This window comes from Carlito syrichta, unplaced genomic scaffold, assembly GCF_000164805.1.
Source record: "Carlito syrichta isolate Samal-C Ts95f unplaced genomic scaffold, Tarsius_syrichta-2.0.1 Scaffold309624, whole genome shotgun sequence".
NCBI classification, from domain to species: domain Eukaryota; kingdom Metazoa; phylum Chordata; class Mammalia; order Primates; family Tarsiidae; genus Carlito; species Carlito syrichta.
In genome coordinates, this window is record NW_007253720.1 from 1346664 (window position 1) to 1364389 (window position 17726).

The following is a 17726-nucleotide window of genomic DNA, read 5'->3' on the forward strand; positions in this document are numbered from 1 at the left end:
TTCTCTCCAAAATACCGATTAAAGTATTTTGGCCTATAACCAAGTTTGGGCCTCTTGAAGAATGAATGCTATGCAGAGATTTATTATCACCAAGTGTTGTATATACAAATACATTATCCTGAATTCTAAAGTCATTTTGAGAAAACACGAAGGTCATGGCTTTCTTTTGAAACGTTGTATTCCACAGATAACATAGATATTAAATTACTTGGTCTCCTATTGTTTGGATTAAAAAATGAAGGTTTTTTTTTAATTTTATAAGCTTTCTTTAACATAAGCAGCAGCCTCTAGGAAGGTGTTATTGCTATCCATTTGCATTGTTATAGAATTAAATTATGAATTCTGTCATTCAAAAAGGATGCTTTATAATCAAGTAAAATCTCATAATTAAGATGAGTAAGTTTCTTTAAATTGAACCCTGCCTCATATTCCATACTTTAGTTTTATAGCCCAACTTGATGCAATTTTTAAAGCGGAATTCTCTTTTTTCTATTTCTGTGTACTGTTTTTGCTTTGTAAAAGTGTCATTAATTTCCCAAGAAAAAGCTTAAGAAAAGTTACTATATGTAAAGGACAGTGATATTAAAGCACAAACGCATGTTCAATTCTTTATCAGTAGATTAGCAGGAAATGTACCAAATATACTGTGTTCTCTCCTCCCATTCTTCCCCTCTCTCTGATTGCATTCGATGTAAATGATATTAAAACTCTAAATTGCAGCAAATGGTGAAATTTCAATTATTCTTTTTTAAAAAACGGATCTATTGTTTAGAATTCCTGAATATAAAGGACAGTCCTCATTATATAGCCTTTTTTTTTTTTTTTTTTTTTTTGCAAGAGGGTTTCAAATTGTGTTCTATGACTGAACAAGCTGTCTGGGTGGCTTTGCAATCCTAAAGCAATACTGCTCAACAGCTGCCTAATTTCTTTTCTCACTACTGCTATGTAACTATGCCAAAGCATAAGAATTTGAGGGGTGGCCCTAAATGTGAGTATGCAGCAAGATGAAAAACAGCCAAAGGAGAAGGAAGGTCAGCAGTAAGTTATTTAGACCTGGTTAGGGGGCAGGATCTCCAAATGCAGCTGCAATTGGTAATAAAAAGATCTGAAATTCAAAAGAGAGGTCAGAGGTAGAGATAAAGATTTAAGATCTAAGCAATTGCAGTGATAGATGAAACTTTGGAACAACTTCATTTCTCCAGGGAAAAGAGATTAGAGAGGAGAGCAAAGGATTTAGAACTGGGCCTTGGGGAAATCTTTAATGCTAGGGTGTGGGGGGAGGAAGAAAAACAGAAAAACAGTAAAGTAGGGGTATAAACTAGAATGCTTGGCTGTGGAAATCACCAAGTGCCTCTTTGGTTGTTAATTCTGAGCCAGATAACCACAGTTATGTGGGTCGAGGGTGGAGAGTCTAGGGACTAAAATCCTTGTGACTGCCTTGTTGCAGGTTGTGGTAAGTGTAAAAAGAAGCTTATGGTTTCTCTTAGGGATGCATAAATGGGGAAAAGACCTCCATTATTGTGATTTTTTAGCACATATGAAGATCTCCTCACAGTCTGTCCACGTGCTGATATTATGGATTTATTCCTAGACTACTTTTAAGAATTTAGGAAGAGTCAGTTAATACAGTTCTCTACTCGTACTACCAATAAATTGTGTTTTTTCAGGATTTGCATAGAAGTACAAAGATACATTGAAACTAAGATATTATTTTATTTTGTAAAATTATTTTAATTTGATTAAAAGTAAATTGAGCAATAGGAGAAAGACAACAACAGACTTGGCGGAAAACAGTAAGGTATCTTTTAATTTTCAACCCTGTTTTAAGTTATGCTCAGCTACTTGCCAGGGAAGGTAAAACATTTGAGTCTCCTTGTCCCAGTGATCTAATATTTAAAAAGAGCAGTTGCAGTGCATCTGGGTTTGCATTATATGTAGATCTATAGAAGTTTTGAATGACATCCTTGATTCTCAGTGAAATTACAGGAATGCTTTCATAACAAAATAAACATGTAGAAGTGACCACGTAAACTGTTTAGGCATCATAAATAAGGAAAATGCATAGCATGTGTTGAATGAAAACACTTGGTGAATGAACTCATTTTTCTCCAGGGAATTCAGGTGGCCTAGCAACTTGCATTCTTGGGTCCAAAAAAAGTTGCCTTTTTTCTTCCGCCTCCTCCTCCTGTACATAACCTCATGTACTATGAAGAATCTTACCACCCGTGGGAAAGAGAATTGCTTGCAGTTGTGCCTGTTTTAAAAGGATTGTGGTGGATCTAGTAATCCAAATAAGAAAATCATTAGCTGCTTTGTATAGTGCTCATGAGTTGAATGCAGTAGCTTTATGACAATGTGATAAACAACTAGTCTAGTGATATCTTTTTCTGCTACGTAAGAAACACCGTCAGCAGCAGCCATGTCAGCATTTAGATGACACTAAAGGCATGTTTGATGCCATAGAACTGACATATTATCCTGTCCTGAAAGTATTTAAGGCATCAGTAAAACATTCGAATTTTGAGAATTTAAAATACAGTTTGATCTCCATTATGCAAGTGATCTCAGGCCATTGCTTCCGGAACCTAAGGAGTAGTATAGCTGCCATGTATAGGAATGTATTCTTTGATTACTAGAATGTCAGTGGATTTCAGGATGTTTCTCACCTTATATGGATTCTAGAAAAAGAGCTTTGGAGCATAGATTGTTCCAAATAATGGAGCCCAAAGTTCATGTATTGATGTGCATATAGTTATTAAATATTTTCCCTAAATTTTCTTGTTTGGCCGGGCACGGTGGCTCACGACTATAATCCCAGTACTTTGGGAGGCGGAGGTGAGAGGATTGCTTGAGCCCATGGGTTCGAGACCTGCCCAGGCAACTTGGCGAGACTTCATCTCTACAGTAAATCAAAAAATTAGCCGGGCATGGTGGCATATGCCTGTAGTTCCAGCTACTTGGAAGGCTGAGGCAGAAGGATTGCCTGAGCCCAGCAGGTCGAGACTGCAGTGGCTGTGAGCGTGCCACTGCACTCCAGTTTGGATGACAGAGTGAGACTTCAACTCAAAAAAAAAAAGTTTTCTTGAATATGTGCATGTAGATTCAAATCCTGAGTCTTGTTTAATTTAAACATACATTATTTTACATCTCATGTTGAAAAGTTTTTATTCATATCTGTAATATTTGATACACTTGCTAATATTTTTGTTTTAAATATAATTTGATGCTTATCAAAGCAGAGCAGAGCAGAGTGGCTAAGAGAATGAGTTCTGGAATCAGACTAACTGGGTTTTAGTTCTAGATTTGTCACTTTTTAGCTATGTATACATACACAAGTGACTTTGCCTCTCTTAGTCTCAGTTTTCTCACCTGGAAGATGAAGATTATAAAATTATCAATTCTAAAGGATTGGCATGGAGATTAAATCAGTTAATTCATGCAAAGTGCTAATTATAGTTCTTGGCATGTGCTAAGAGCTTAATAAATACACTTATTATTTTCTTAATTATATCAGAGTTTTAGAAATAATAAATGCAAATTTGTCTAATTCTTCATTGTTAGGGTCGGTGTACTCGAGAGAACTGCAAGTACTTTCACCCTCCTCCACATTTAAAAACTCAGCTGGAGATTAATGGACGTAACAATCTGATTCAACAGAAGACTGCCGCAGCCATGTTCGCCCAGCAAATGCAGCTTATGCTCCAAAATGCTCAAATGTCATCACTTGTAAGTCACAGCTATGTCTTTGAAAATTGTCTATGTGTACCTTTTTTAAAGAGTATATATCTAAATTGGAATAACCTTGCTGAGACTTGGGGAAGTTAGTTGCAACAGGATTTAGGACACAAGCTAATATGTTAATTGACACTATGGAGCTGTGCATGTGAAGAGAGCAATCAAGTGTGTCAGATTGAAAACCTGGTTGCATATATACATGAGTTAAGTTTATCAAAGAATATGAATAAAGGAGCAGGAGTATTTTAAGATGAGCAGAGGGTTTGCTATTACATGGAAACCTTTGAATTTTAGGACATCAATTCAAACAAATTTCCTTGTTCTTTGATGGGAGTTTTGTTGCTGTTGTTTTTTAATAAACTTTTAATTTTGAAATAATTTTAGATTTACAGAAAATTTGCAAAGATAGTACAGAGAATTCCTGTATTATTCCTTGCCCAGTTTCCCCCACTGTTAATATCTTATCTTACCATGGTAGATTTGGCAAAACCAAGAAACTGGCATTTGCACATAACTATTAACTAAACTCCAGACTTTATTCAGACTTCACCAGGTTTTTCATGAATGCATTCTTTCTATTCCAGTGTCTAATCCAGGGTACCACAATGCATTTGTTTGAATTCTATCTCTCTTCTCCCTTGTGGTGTGTGACCATTTCTCAGTTTTTCCCAAGTTCCCATGACCTTGACAGTCTTAAGAAATACTGGCCAGGTGATGGTCATTTTTACTTTAACCTAGCTATAGAGTTTCCCTTTGCAGAAATTAATAAGATTATGGTGTCATTCTAGACATGTGTTTAGTATTTTTGTGGATCAGTGAGTGTAAATGAATCCTATAAAAAGTAATTAAAGCCGGGCTTGGTGGCTCAGCCTGTAATCCCGCGCCTTTGGGAGGCTGAGGTGAGTGGATTGCCTGAGCTCGCGGGTTCGAGACCCGCCTGGGCAGCGAGACCTCATCTCTACAATAAATAAAAAAATCAGCCGGGCGTGGTAGCGCATGCCTGTAATTCCCGCTACTCGGAAGGCTGAGGCGGAGCAGGTCGAGGCTGCGGTGGCTGGGAGCGGCCACTGCACTCCAGTCTGGGCGACAGAGTGAGACTCCAACTCAAAAAAAAAAAAAAGTAATTAAGCTATATCTGTTCATATTGTCCTATTGAAAAGTCATCTTGTCCTGAGATCTTAAAATATAAAGTTGCGTTTTTTTCTTACACCTCTCAGGGAGAATTGAAAACTGTCCCTTTTCTGCTATAGTTCTTCAGGTTTCAAATTTAGCTCAGTGTTGCCTCATTCTAATTCTAGCTGACCTATTTCCTTTAAATCATTAACAAGATAAATTTGAAAGGGCTATGTTACTTTTATTTGTTACCCATGTTATCTGTGACTATGTAATAAACACACTAAACTGCCGGGGGTGGGGCACACCTCATCAACAAGGGTACCTGCATAATGAACATTTGTATACCCAGCCCTGAATTTACCCTACATCTTTAAAATAATTTGTTTTAAAAAAAACACTGAAAGCTAAAATATGTATATGGTATTTAGATGCAATGAGAATGTGGGAGTAGGAAAATCTACTCTCAGTAAAGCCTATCTCGTTATAAAGTTGATTCTCAGACTTCAGGATTTCTGTTGATATGATACCCTTTAACTAGCACATCTTTATAGATAAATGCAAAAACAGGTGGGCAAGGCATTGATGAGTCACTAAAATTTTGTACCATGATGCTATCTTTCCAGAATGTCTAGACAGATTTAAGTAAAATAGATTTCATGCTCTGTACTATTAATTTGCCAAAAATATTTGCCTTGGAATTCAGTGCTGATTAATTACATTGAAAATTAGTTCCCAGAAGGTTATCAGTGAGTTCCTGAAAGCTTCTCTTTGATCCTCAGTAATACTTTACATGGTTGAACTCCTTGTTCAAACGCTTTCCTGGGCTTTCACACAATGTAGTACCTTAGTTCCTCCTGAGGGACTAGGGAAGGGAATAGGGATGAGAAAGACTTCTAGATACTGATATATATGAACAAAGCCAGAGAGAACATTCTTGGCGAGTCCAGAAGATGTGAGTAGATGGGGAATGAAGCAAGGGAGCTTTGTCTGCAGCTTTATTGCGGTATAATTGACAAATAAAATTGTTGGTATGTAAAGTGTACAACATGATAATTTGATACACATATGCATCATGAAATGAGATGACATGAATGAATCGGGAGGGAATTATGCCAAGTGAAATAAACCACATAGAGAAAAACAAATACCATGTGATCTAATATGTGGAATCTTAAAAAAGTTGAACTTATAGGAACAGAGTAGAGGGGTGGTTGTCAGGGACTAGGAATGGAAGGGATCAGGGGATGCTGGTCAAAGATGACTATATAAAGGGAGCGTTTAACTCACCCTTACTACTCTCAGCCTCTCGTGGAATTTCCCACTTTCATACTGAGCAAACAGGAGCCAGATTCTATAATCAGACATCTGAGCCCAGCATTTTCTACAAAGCTGGAGTATATATCTTTTTAAAAGTCAAGGGACAGCTTCTTGGCACCAAATGCTTTATTTCAGGTAATGATAGAACGATGCATGGGGTAAAGTAGGGGTATAGAAGGAAGTTGGAATATGCTACTTCTAGTCAGCCTCTGCTAGTATCTCTTCATGCTAAGTTTCAACGCTTCATGTATTATTGATCATGCTGGCTCTCACTGGACAATAGAGTGGCTTTTGGGAATCCAATAAGAAATCCATTGCTTTTTTCCAACCTCTTCATTTGTGCTTTCTAATTTTATTCTTCATGCCTTCTATAATAGAATACATTTCCCTTTCTTTTCCTCAATAAGGGTAATTTCATATTTCAAACTGCAGAAGATGACTGATATGATGCACAGGAGTACAATTTATTTACTAGCATATCACAAGATACAAGGCATTACCTAGAAGACCCCAGAGAACAATTGAGAATTGCTTTTCCACCTTGTAGATTATTTAACAATGTTGTGATATGATAAAATGATAAAAGATTACTTTCTACAGTTATTATGTGTACAAAAATTTAACCCTTACATGACTGATATGGTCCTCTTCTGTGGGCTAGGAAACTATAGGTGTGGTGTAATTGAGCTAGTGTGAACAATTTTAAGTGGCATTTACCAGTCTGATTTGGAAAAAAAAAATCTTTATTATAGATTCTGACATTACTACAGAAGTAACATATGATTTTACTTAATTTCCCTGTTATCTATCCTCCCCCAAACAATTCTCTATCTTTTTTAGTCATTCCCACCCAATAATCTGATTCTCATCCATGAAATAATCAGGCTTTTGTTTAAAAAAATTCCAGTCTTGGCATTTACATGGTTGCATTTTAAGACCCATTTGTATCAGTGGCTTGAACTTCAGGTCTTTCCACAAAAAATACTTTGATCTGTTTCCAGGATACCAGAAGAGCACATCATGTTTGCAAAATTGAATATGGTTTGCTTATTATAAGCCCCTAGATAAAGGGAATGTCAATGTAAACGGGATGGTAGCTAGAGAACAGATTTTGTTGAGTGTGACTGAACAGTGAATAAAAGCCACACCCAGTCAATTTGAGTGGAATGCTTGCTGGAGCAGGCAAGTTTGTACACTGCACCTAACAGGTCTGAGTTGACTTTTGCTAGTATAAAAGTCCACTTCTGAAAGCTTCTTGTTGGCATTATTAAGGAAGTTTAGCAAGTGAAACAAGGGTGTGACATCCGAATATTTTAAAATGCAATTTAAGAAAGATTGTTTCTAATGTTCCCAGCAAAAATTATAAGCTGAAGTGCTCACCTTGGCATAATTAGAAGGCAAGTAGCAGCACTGCAGAAGAATGCTAGGAAAAGTAGATACACTGGATTACTCTCAAGCAAAGTGAAAGTTTTAAAATTTCAGTTTTCTAATTAGGAATTTTAGTTATGAAGAAGAAAGATTCTCACTACTATATGCAATGTATGTATATATAAAATGGATAAGATGTTATAGGCTATTAAAATATTTTCATTTGGACATTTTGCATATCTAGACCTGTCTATAGCTGGGAAATTCCTTTAGTTTTCTCTTTGAATGTAGTGATTGACATGAAAGCAGATCCTGACACACGGGTGATCCTGACCCAGTCAACTGTATTCACCTGATGATTTATATAGAGATTGTTGGTTCAGCACATTTGATGTTCCATTGAAGTGTGCCAAGTCCTCTGGTTCTGCTGTGTGCTTTTCATGGCTTGCATTACTATGGCCAAGTTTTGGAGTTCCAAACCATGAAGGCCATAAACAAAGGTTCCGTTCCAGGTGTTCCTCTACCTCAAATTGAATCATTTGTTTTTTGGGTTTTTTTGAGGTTGGAGTCTCACTCGGTCGCCCAGACTGGAGTGCAGTGGCCGCTCCTGGCCACCGCAGCCTCGACCCGCTGGGCTCCCGCGATCCTTCCGCCTCAGCCTTCCAAGTAGCCGGAATTACAGGCGCGCGCTACCACACCCGGTTAATTTTTTTGATTTATTGTAGAGATGAGGTCTCGCTGCCCAGGCGGGTCTCGAACCCGCGGGCTCAGGCAATCCACTCACCTCAGCCTCCCAAAGGCTCGAGATTACAGGCTGAGCCACCGAGCCCAGCCAAATTGAATCATTTTTACAATTCTGTTTACCAAATATATTTCTCATAAACAGGTATATATGTTTATCTAATGTTAATATAGTAAGGAATAAAGGTGATGTAACAATTCAGCACCAAGGAAGGAAGGGAGGAAGGAAGGAAGGAAGGAAGGAAGGAAGGAAGGAAGGAAGGAAGGACGGAAGGATGGAAGGAAGTTAGTAGTAAATAGGAAAAAGGGAGCTGTACTAAGTAATGAATGATATCATTATTTTTAGACTCCAATATTTTAAATGTCTTTCTTCTTTAATTAAATTAGGACTATAAGGTACTATATATTCACCTATGAAATTTAGGATTAGAACCATTTTAAGGGACTAGTAGGAAAATATTCTTTCTTTTTGAAAATAATTAGTTTAATGATTTAGTAGTTGAAAACAAGAGGATGGATATCCTTCCCTTATCAAGAATATTCTACATTTTGCAAATTCCTATTATAATGATAATTTTTCTAATTCACATAAACTTACTTTATTGATTAAAGTATTTATGCTATCAAAAGAGTAGTTATTGTCATAGCTCTTATTTTTAAATATTGTAAAACAAGGTGGGTTAGACACCTTGTAGATTTAATGGAAAAGGATACTATGTCCATATTACTAGTATCATGGTCAATACAGAAATGATGTTATATTGTAATGAAGGTCCTGCAGCACATTTTTCTGTTTACCTACTCATGGAAAGATGAATGATGGCATTTAATTCTTTCATCTTGATGTGGTGACAGTAAATGTTTTGTAAAGTGATTTTTGCAAAATGTTCAAGTCAGTAAAAGACAGGCATTATGTAATTATAAGGTTAACATGGTCTTAATATAATTATAATTGGTATTATCATGTGAAGTTCCACATTGACTGAGGTTGACCAAATTATATCACAGGAATTCCTGCAGTGCAATATGCTATGAGGTCAAAATTTCCTCTGGATTTTACTACAGTTTTAAAAGATTAGACACAATTTTACTTCCAGAGGTAGCAACAGAAGCCTAACATTATTTATTTGTTCAACAAACATTTTTTCCTAAGGTGGACTTACCCTGAGACTATCTTGAGGACTTCAGTGACCCTTATTTGCATGATCTCCTGCCAAGACCCTGAGAGAGCCCTAGCAATGTCTTTAAAATATGTTTGTAAATTTGTCAAAAGGTATCTATGTGCTCTTTGTTCCTAAAGCTCCCCTCCTCCACCCAGTAGTCTAAACTTTAGGCCTCACAGATCCTGGATTTGCTCCTGATTGCAATTACTGGTCCAAAGTAGAGTAGTTATTCAGGCCCTTTCCTGAAACTAGGTATGCCACACAGCTTAAAGCTCCTTTTATAGTAAAACAAAATAAAACCACTGGCAGTAGGTTTACTGCCTTCCCCCAACTCTGTTAATACAGAATATGAAATCTGCTTTTTAAAAAAATTAAATGAAAATGCTACACTTTTGCAGCCAAACAGAAGACACTTGTACATGTTATCTTTTACAGTGCCCAGTTACTTTGATAGTAACAAATTTCAACAGTCTCCCTTTATCCTCCCTTGTATATTCCCACGGGATAAATTAAATGTAATCTTCTCTTGGCCCATTTTGTGTTCTTCTCCTCTGGGGCTAGTTAGCTCAGTTGGTTAGACCCTGGTGCTAATGAGACCATGTGGGCCTGTTAGCATCACTCTTCATGGTCATAGTCTAACATATAGGCAGCTAGCTCAAAATTGCATGCTATCGATCACAAGTAAGATGAAGCCTGGGAGTTTGGAGAGCTCGCTGAAAATCTTTTTCCCTGACAGAGGATAAACAAAACGACAACAATTAAAAAGCCAACGCTTGACAGTTTCATTCAAAAAGGATTTTTTTTAATTATCAAAACCATCCCCTTGTGCAGGTCGATATGTTTCAGTAGTTTATCAATAAGAAGGACCTCATGTAAAAACCTCTGATTGCCCCACCACCTGATAATTTTAAAGTTGTCCCCCAAACATTGCTGATTTGCCTAAATAGCCCTTAGGGATCTGTTAAATATTAATTTAAACCCTTCTTTATGTAGTCTACTCTCTTGCACTATTTTGTGAATACCAGTCACATTAGCAATTCACTAATTCCCTGGATTCACATTTTGTGAATTACACACTTTGTAATAAGATGTTACATATTTTGATCTATGATAGTATCACTAAACCATTTGTTTAGAACTCTTTATGTAACTTCTGGTATTGATTTAGCCACTCCAATGAAAAAAATATACACATACATATATGGGATTCATGTCTATATGTTTGTGTAAAGTATTCTGTGCTTTTCATATTATTTGATCTAGCGTTTCACATCTTTATCAAAAGACAGTTTGGGGCTGGGTGCATTGGCTCACACCTGTACAATCTCAGCACTTTGGGAGACCAAGACAGGCAGATTTCTTGAGCTCAGGAGTTCAAGGTCAGCCTGAGCAACATAGTGAAACTTCATCTCTAGAAAAAAAAAATAGCTGGGCAGGGTGGCATGCAACTGTAGTCCCAGCAACTCGAGATGCTGAGGTGGAATGATCACCTAAGCCCAGGAGGTCGAGGCTGTTGTGAGCCATGATTTTCATGATCATGCCACTACACTCCAGCCTAGGTGACAGTGTGAGACCCTGACTCAAAAAACAAACAAACAAACAAACAAACAGAAGAACAGTGTGGGACTAGCCATCTGCCTAAAAGTCTTCCTCAGTAGAGAGCCACACTGATGGATTTATTCAGTTTCTCTGCCACTACTTTCTTTTGCACAGTGATTTTTGAATTGGCTTATTCTATTTGGTAAACCAAAAATTAATCAATGATTTAGGAATCCTTTTTCATTCAAATCAGTAAATGTTTATTGAACATATAGTCTGTGTTAGGTATTTAAATGTATAAGGAGTAGTTAAAAAATGAACAAGAAACAGTCTCTACCCTCTAGAAATTTGTGATCTAACAATAGTGAGATGTTGAATGATTATTTTTCTGATCCCCTTAATTTCTCTGATTTGTACCTGATCCTTCATATTTTTATAGCTTTGCAATTTTCTTGTCCACCATTGAACCTTCTTTCTATTAGCCATACAGTGTTTTGTTTTGGTTTATGTTGTTGTTGTTTTGGTGGTGGTGGTAGTTGTTTGTCAAGCCCCTGATAATTTTAACTCTTAGCACACATTTATCCTGGACTTGCACTGACAGCTTATAAATAGTCTTGACATATTTATAGTCTTCAGGTTTCCTGTTGGTTTCTTGCTTTACTTAGCTCTTCTCATTTCCGCTCCTCCCTCCCCGAACTCACATTTTGTTTATGCCCTTTGATAAAATTGGGTAACCACTTGACTAAAAAAACAACACCTTATTAGTATATAATTGTCACATAAAAAGTTGTACATATTCAATGTATGTAACTTGACGAGCTCAGAGACAAGCATATAATTGTGATACCATCACTGCAATCCATGCCACAAACTTGATTTTTTTAAAATGGTATTCATTTCCTACTGGAATACTAAAATTAATTGAATTGTCGTTATTATTACATGGTGGCCACCAACAATTTTTAGGTCAGTTCTTGTTTACTTCTCAGAAACAAAATCAAAATTGCCTTGCTCATGAAGTCTCAATCCCTTGCTCTCTTCCTGCATGTCATGCTGGTTTGTGTTTAAGTACTCTTAGAATTCCTGGTCTACTGTTGCAGTTTCTCCTCCCACCAAATATGGGTAGATCTGAACCATTATTTGTGCTCTCTTTTCTGCTATTTTTATACCTTTTATACTCACAATAATCTACTCGTCTTTTGCCTGTCTGCTTACCTTCAATGCTTTCTTTTACTTGGAAACTTCTCTGACTAATAGAGTCAAAAAAGCCAGGTCTAGGTGAGGACAGTTATTCATTTTTGATCCTTGAATTTTTTTTCTTAGCTCTCTCAATGATTTATTCATGAACAAGTATCATTAGTATATAAACATCATTATCAACTTGTGTCTGTTTATAAGATTAACTCTTAATTATTGAGGGACCAATTAACTAGTCTGAAGGTTATGTGGGCCTCCGGCAGCCTGCCTTTTGGTCACTTCAGTTCCCACAGAACATCACTCAAGGAGTGTGGAAATGACCAAGCAAAACCTGTGAAACAAAGATTGTTTAGTTGTGCTGTTTGTGAACAGCGAAGTCTAATGGAAACTAAAATCATGCACTTCAGTGCACTTTGGGACTATCTAAGGATGGAAATATGCATGATGACTGTCAAAGGGGCTTCCTTTTATACTTTATAAATACTTGCAAATGAGCAGTAAAATGAAGGTATTATGAATACTTAGTAAAATTTAAGAGTGCTGTTTTTCTGGTACTAAAATAAAACCAACAAATTGTTACCAAATGTTTACCCTTCTGTAAAAGAAACTGTTTAGTCATCCGTCTCTAGACAGGAGTTCAGAGATGGAAGGCCCAGATTATTCTGCTGACCTCAGGCCAGGATTTGAAAGTATTTCACATTTATTCAACATTAATTGTAACTGACCTTGGATATCACTGAGGAAACTACAAATAGATCTAGACTGTTGGGGAAACACAAAGGTTGGTTTGGCATAATGTTTACTTTCCATTTCCTTATATTGGCTTGAGGAATAAACTGTTTTAAGTGATAGGTCAGTGTTCCTAAGATGTATGCGAACTAGGCGTATTTATTTAAGGCATAGTTTTTCATTGAATTGCATTATTCAAAGGTGCTTCAGAATCCTTTAAGACCAACCAATATATGGTGGCTCCTAAACTTTTACCTTTACAGGATTCCAACTGCTATCACCCCATTTTTAGTCAGTGTATAGTGATTGCTCTATAAATAAATGCTTAAGAATTCTAATTTTAATAACTAAAAGAACATTTCAGTGACTATCTTAGTATTGGTTTATAAAGCCAAATGTGTTCACCTTGTTGAATCTTGCCACAAATATTTAATTCATGTCAATAGATTTATATATAATTGGTGCTTTACTCCAGAAATTGATGGTATATTTTATTATTGGGATCCTCTAGTCCCGGGGTCAGTGAACTTTTTTTGTGAATGATTTGATAATAATTATTTTAGGCTGAATGGATCAAGAGGCACATTTTTTGTGTGTTACTAAATATTATTTTTAAAAAATTTTTTTAGTTATTCAAAACAGTAAAACCCATTCTTAGGCTGCTGGCCATATAAAAACAGGAGTTGGCTTAGGGGCTCTAGTTTGCAGATCTTTACTCTAGAATGCAAGATTTCAACAGTAAGTAATCCATAACCCTGCATGAGAGGTACATATTATGGGTCCTTGAACTTCCTGAGATCACATGCAACATTTTGTGCATACATAATTTTTTTTATGTGGACAGGGTCTGCAGCCTTCATCTGACTCTCAGAAAAGTCCTAGACTCAAAAAAGACCAGGAGCTACTATTCTTGAGACAGTTTATTAATTTTTAGCACTCTGGGAGTCACTGGAAATGCATTGGAATTCTTACTGTAGTACCTAATACTGCTAGAGACACTGAGGGCAAATAATTGTCAGGTGATCTTCTTCATGAAGCCCATTGTCACTACCATTTTTGTTGATTTTACAAGACTCAGAAAAATGAAAATCCACACCTCTGATTATGGGAGGAAAACCCTTCTCATATTTTTAAGTATTTAGTAAAAATGTAGGTTTGGATTTAAATATCTGGCACATATTTAAGTGTCCAGGCTATTTCAGGCTGTAAACAGAAATCAGATTCAATGTATTAAAAACATTTTTCTTTAAAATAAAGATTAACCCACAGATAGGTTTGTGTTAGCTCAACTGACATCAAGGGCTGAGATATAGGTAGAGGCAGGATTAAAGTTGTTTATTAAAGCTTAGCTTGTGAGTTTGCAGGCTGCTTGACTTCACCCATGGCTGTTAGTCAAAGCTAAGCCTTTGAATGTTCAAATTCATGAAATGGAGTAGTTACCCTGGGGCAGAGGTGGTGGTGAGGAAACAGAAATGTCCAATTGAAAATAAATAACAAGCTCAGGAGTTCCTGCCTCTGCCCCAAGGTTGAGAATGGAAGAACTTGCTTCTTCTAAATAAAGTGTTATAGAATGGGATTTATACTCAAGGAGGAAACGCTTATAAAAGCTACATTACTGACTTTAAAATCTAAAAGTAACACAGTATCGTTTGTGGTGAAACCTTAAATCTAAATATTTTTAGCAATAATTTTCTATATTGACTAATAATTGATTTATAGCTTTTTCATATACTTGGAGCATATAACAAACCCAGGAAGGTTAAAATGTATTCCAAAGAAAACAATTTAACCAGGAAAATTTCCCTGGTGAATCACTCCAAAACAGGAAAGAAAAAAATTTACAGAATTTCAGAGCTATTGTAAATAGACAGCATTGCTTATATGTACATAAGACTTAAATAATATTACTTGCTTGGTATTTGTTAGTGATTAATGATTTTTTAAAAATTTATCTTATTATAGCGATCTGGGGGACAAGTAAAAATTAACTACACAAGTAGGCTGCGTGCAGGGGAGGTTTGGGACTCCAATTGGCTCTCACTTCCCCCAGTGATTAATGATTTTTTAATCTGGAAAATTCATTCACCTCCAGGTTTTTCTTTCAGTTCTTTAATTAATAGATGTAATCAATGGTCTTTTTCAGTTCTGTAAAAAGCAAAAGCAAAAAGTATCCAGGAGAATGGGATGGTGATTTCAGTGAGAAATTTACCAGGAAAGTCAGAGAAAACAAAAAGTAAAGCAGAGAGCATTGTTATATGGGTCAAAAATGTAGTTTTTACCATCTGAGATTCTTGCTGATTTTGAGACACCTGTGAATCATTAAATTGATAATGCCTGCCTTATTGCTGAAACATGCCTTGGTGACTGTTTCCAAGAGAGTTCCTTCTCATTATATAAAATAAATTCATATAAGCGAATTCCTGAGCATCACATCTCATTTGATGAGAAGTAGCCCATATCCCTGTAGCTTCTTATATCACATTACCTAGCTGGGCTGGGTCAGCCCTTGGCTATTTACTCCAAGCCTCAAAGCTCCTCCCCTGACCACTCCATTATCTTTCCTGACACTTGTGTTGTCCCTTTCTTTTTAAGGTTCTTGGCCACCATGCCTTCTATACTCACCTTAGTGAGTATTGCCAGTTCTCTGGGGCAAGATTCTTTTTGCCCTTCCAATGTACCAATCAGTTAATTTGACAAATTCATCCGAAATATAGTGCTAATGAGGGAGTGCTTCCTTCCAAGTGGAATGTGGTTTACAGCACTGGCTTCTTGGAAAACTGCTGGTGACAATTTCAAGTGGGGGCAATGAGTATATAGTTCCCCTCACTTTGTACTCCACAACTTGTATTTAGAGCTGTTCCTATTCATGTGATTTAGCAGGTAGGAGCACAGCTTAACAAGGCAATAGATTTTTTATGTTTTAGTGAAACAAAGTTTCAAGAGCAAGAAAGAACACATGATGAGTAATATACAGTGAGACACCACCAATTACACCATAACTACCTTATAGAGTCCCTATTAGAAATGTACTACATTTAGTCATGATTTATGTCACTCATTTAACTGTTAAAATTTATTTTTAAAATTTATCATTAATTATCTGTCAATCAGTCATTCACTAAGTATTGGGTACTATAGAGGAGATAAGAGAACTATCAAAGAGAGTATAACCACACTGAGAAGAAAAGATGTTCACATGTGGAACAAACTGGAAAGCAGCAAAGTGATAAATTATGTGGTTACATATAATAAGGGCAATACACATATTCAACTATTTGAGTACAGGACTTTAGAAAACAGAAAAAGCAGTCTTAGCCCTTTACATTTCTGAGGCTTTTCTTTACAAGCTATGCTGTAGCTTATGTGCCATATAATCCTGTTATCTTATCTCTTCCTGCTTAACAGGAATCCTTGTAGCATTTCTAGGGCCTTCTTTTGAACTGTAAGTATCATTTGGCCCCCTAGATAAAGACAAAGCTAGGCAAGTCAGATTAGTTTGTGAAACAGGACCACTAATTTAGAAAATAACAAAATTTATGTTTATTTTGATGCTCATATCAATCACAATTTAGGTCAGTGGCAAGAAGTTGTTAAAGCGCTCACTTTTTCTTATGTATCCCTTTGTTCCTCACCTCCTTGCTGTTTTCCATTAATTGTCAGCGGGCCAAGAGAAGAGCAAGCCAGTGTTTGGTAGTACAGGTAGGACCCGTAGTAGGACACATAGGCTTAGAACCAAGCAGTACTAAGGGGGAAGAGGAGCGGCAAGGGTGGAAGGAAGGGGGCTTTGGGGAGTACCTGAATTCCTACTGCAAAGGCCAAACCTCTGTAAGGAGACAAGGAAGACCATTCATATATGCAGTATCAGTGGTAACATGGATTTTAGGGAAGAAAAGAAAATGCATTTGGAAAAGACTCTAGCAATGAGATTGAATTTGGCTAAGTTATGACTGTTAAAATGTGGCTTGTTTTATCAGCTTACCAATAAATTTGTTACTTAAAGAGATTGTTTGGTTTAAAAGGCACTTCTATATGAGAATTAGTGTAAGACTAAAAATAAATTAGAGGAAACAATAGTACATTTTGATATGCCTTAGGGAATTCTGACATTTCTGAAAGAATGCCTTCTTAGGTAATGATAGAGAGAATTTGTTTATCTCTAATGCTTTTTTTTTTCTTCTTTAAATATACAGACTTCTTTTCCTGTGACTCCATCTCTTGTAACAAATCCTGCCATGGCTTTCAATCCCTACTTACCTCATCCTGGGATGGGCCTGGTTCCTGCCGAACTTGTACCAAATACACCTGTTCTGATTCCTGGAAACCCACCTCTTGCATTGCCAGGAGCTGCTGGTCCAAAGCCGATGCGTTCAGATAAACTGGAGGTATTTGTGGAGACATATATAAGCATCTGTAGGATAGATATTAACCTTAGGCATAAATATTCTCAGAGCTCAATATGTTGAATGTTTTAAATACATGTACACGAGATGTTTTAGCTATGGAGTATAACCTCAGAAAAATGTTAAACATTTTACTACTGCAATCATGCCCTGTTATGAAGTGCACTGACTCAGTTGTACAGTAGTTTAAACAAAGCTTCAAGTGTGCCCAGCCACAGACCATACCACGGCACAGGAAGTCTTGGTGGGAACGCTCCTTGAACCTAGGCTCCAGCTTTATAGAAAGGGATTACTGTATTTATTGAGTCTGTACTTGCCAGAATAACCAAAGTGAGAAAATGTAGACTTAATGTAATTCTCTATTATGGCAGAATGTAAAGCTACACGTATGCATAATATAAATGACTCTCATAGTGCTAAA

At 36.6% G+C, this 17726-nt stretch overlaps 1 protein-coding gene across 5 annotated transcripts in view; it reads left to right on the plus strand.

Moving 5' to 3' along the window:
- MBNL3 (muscleblind like splicing regulator 3) overlaps nucleotides 1–17726 on the plus strand; it is a 68405-nt gene that overhangs the window by 35766 nt on the left and 14913 nt on the right. For all 5 annotated transcript variants that reach the window (XM_008067445.1, XM_008067446.1, XM_008067447.1 and 2 more), the window contains exons 2-3: nucleotides 3562–3726; nucleotides 17096–17287. In XM_008067445.1, coding sequence (XP_008065636.1) covers nucleotides 3562–3726; nucleotides 17096–17287 — 357 coding nt within the window. The remainder of the gene's footprint in view (nucleotides 1–3561; nucleotides 3727–17095; nucleotides 17288–17726) is intronic.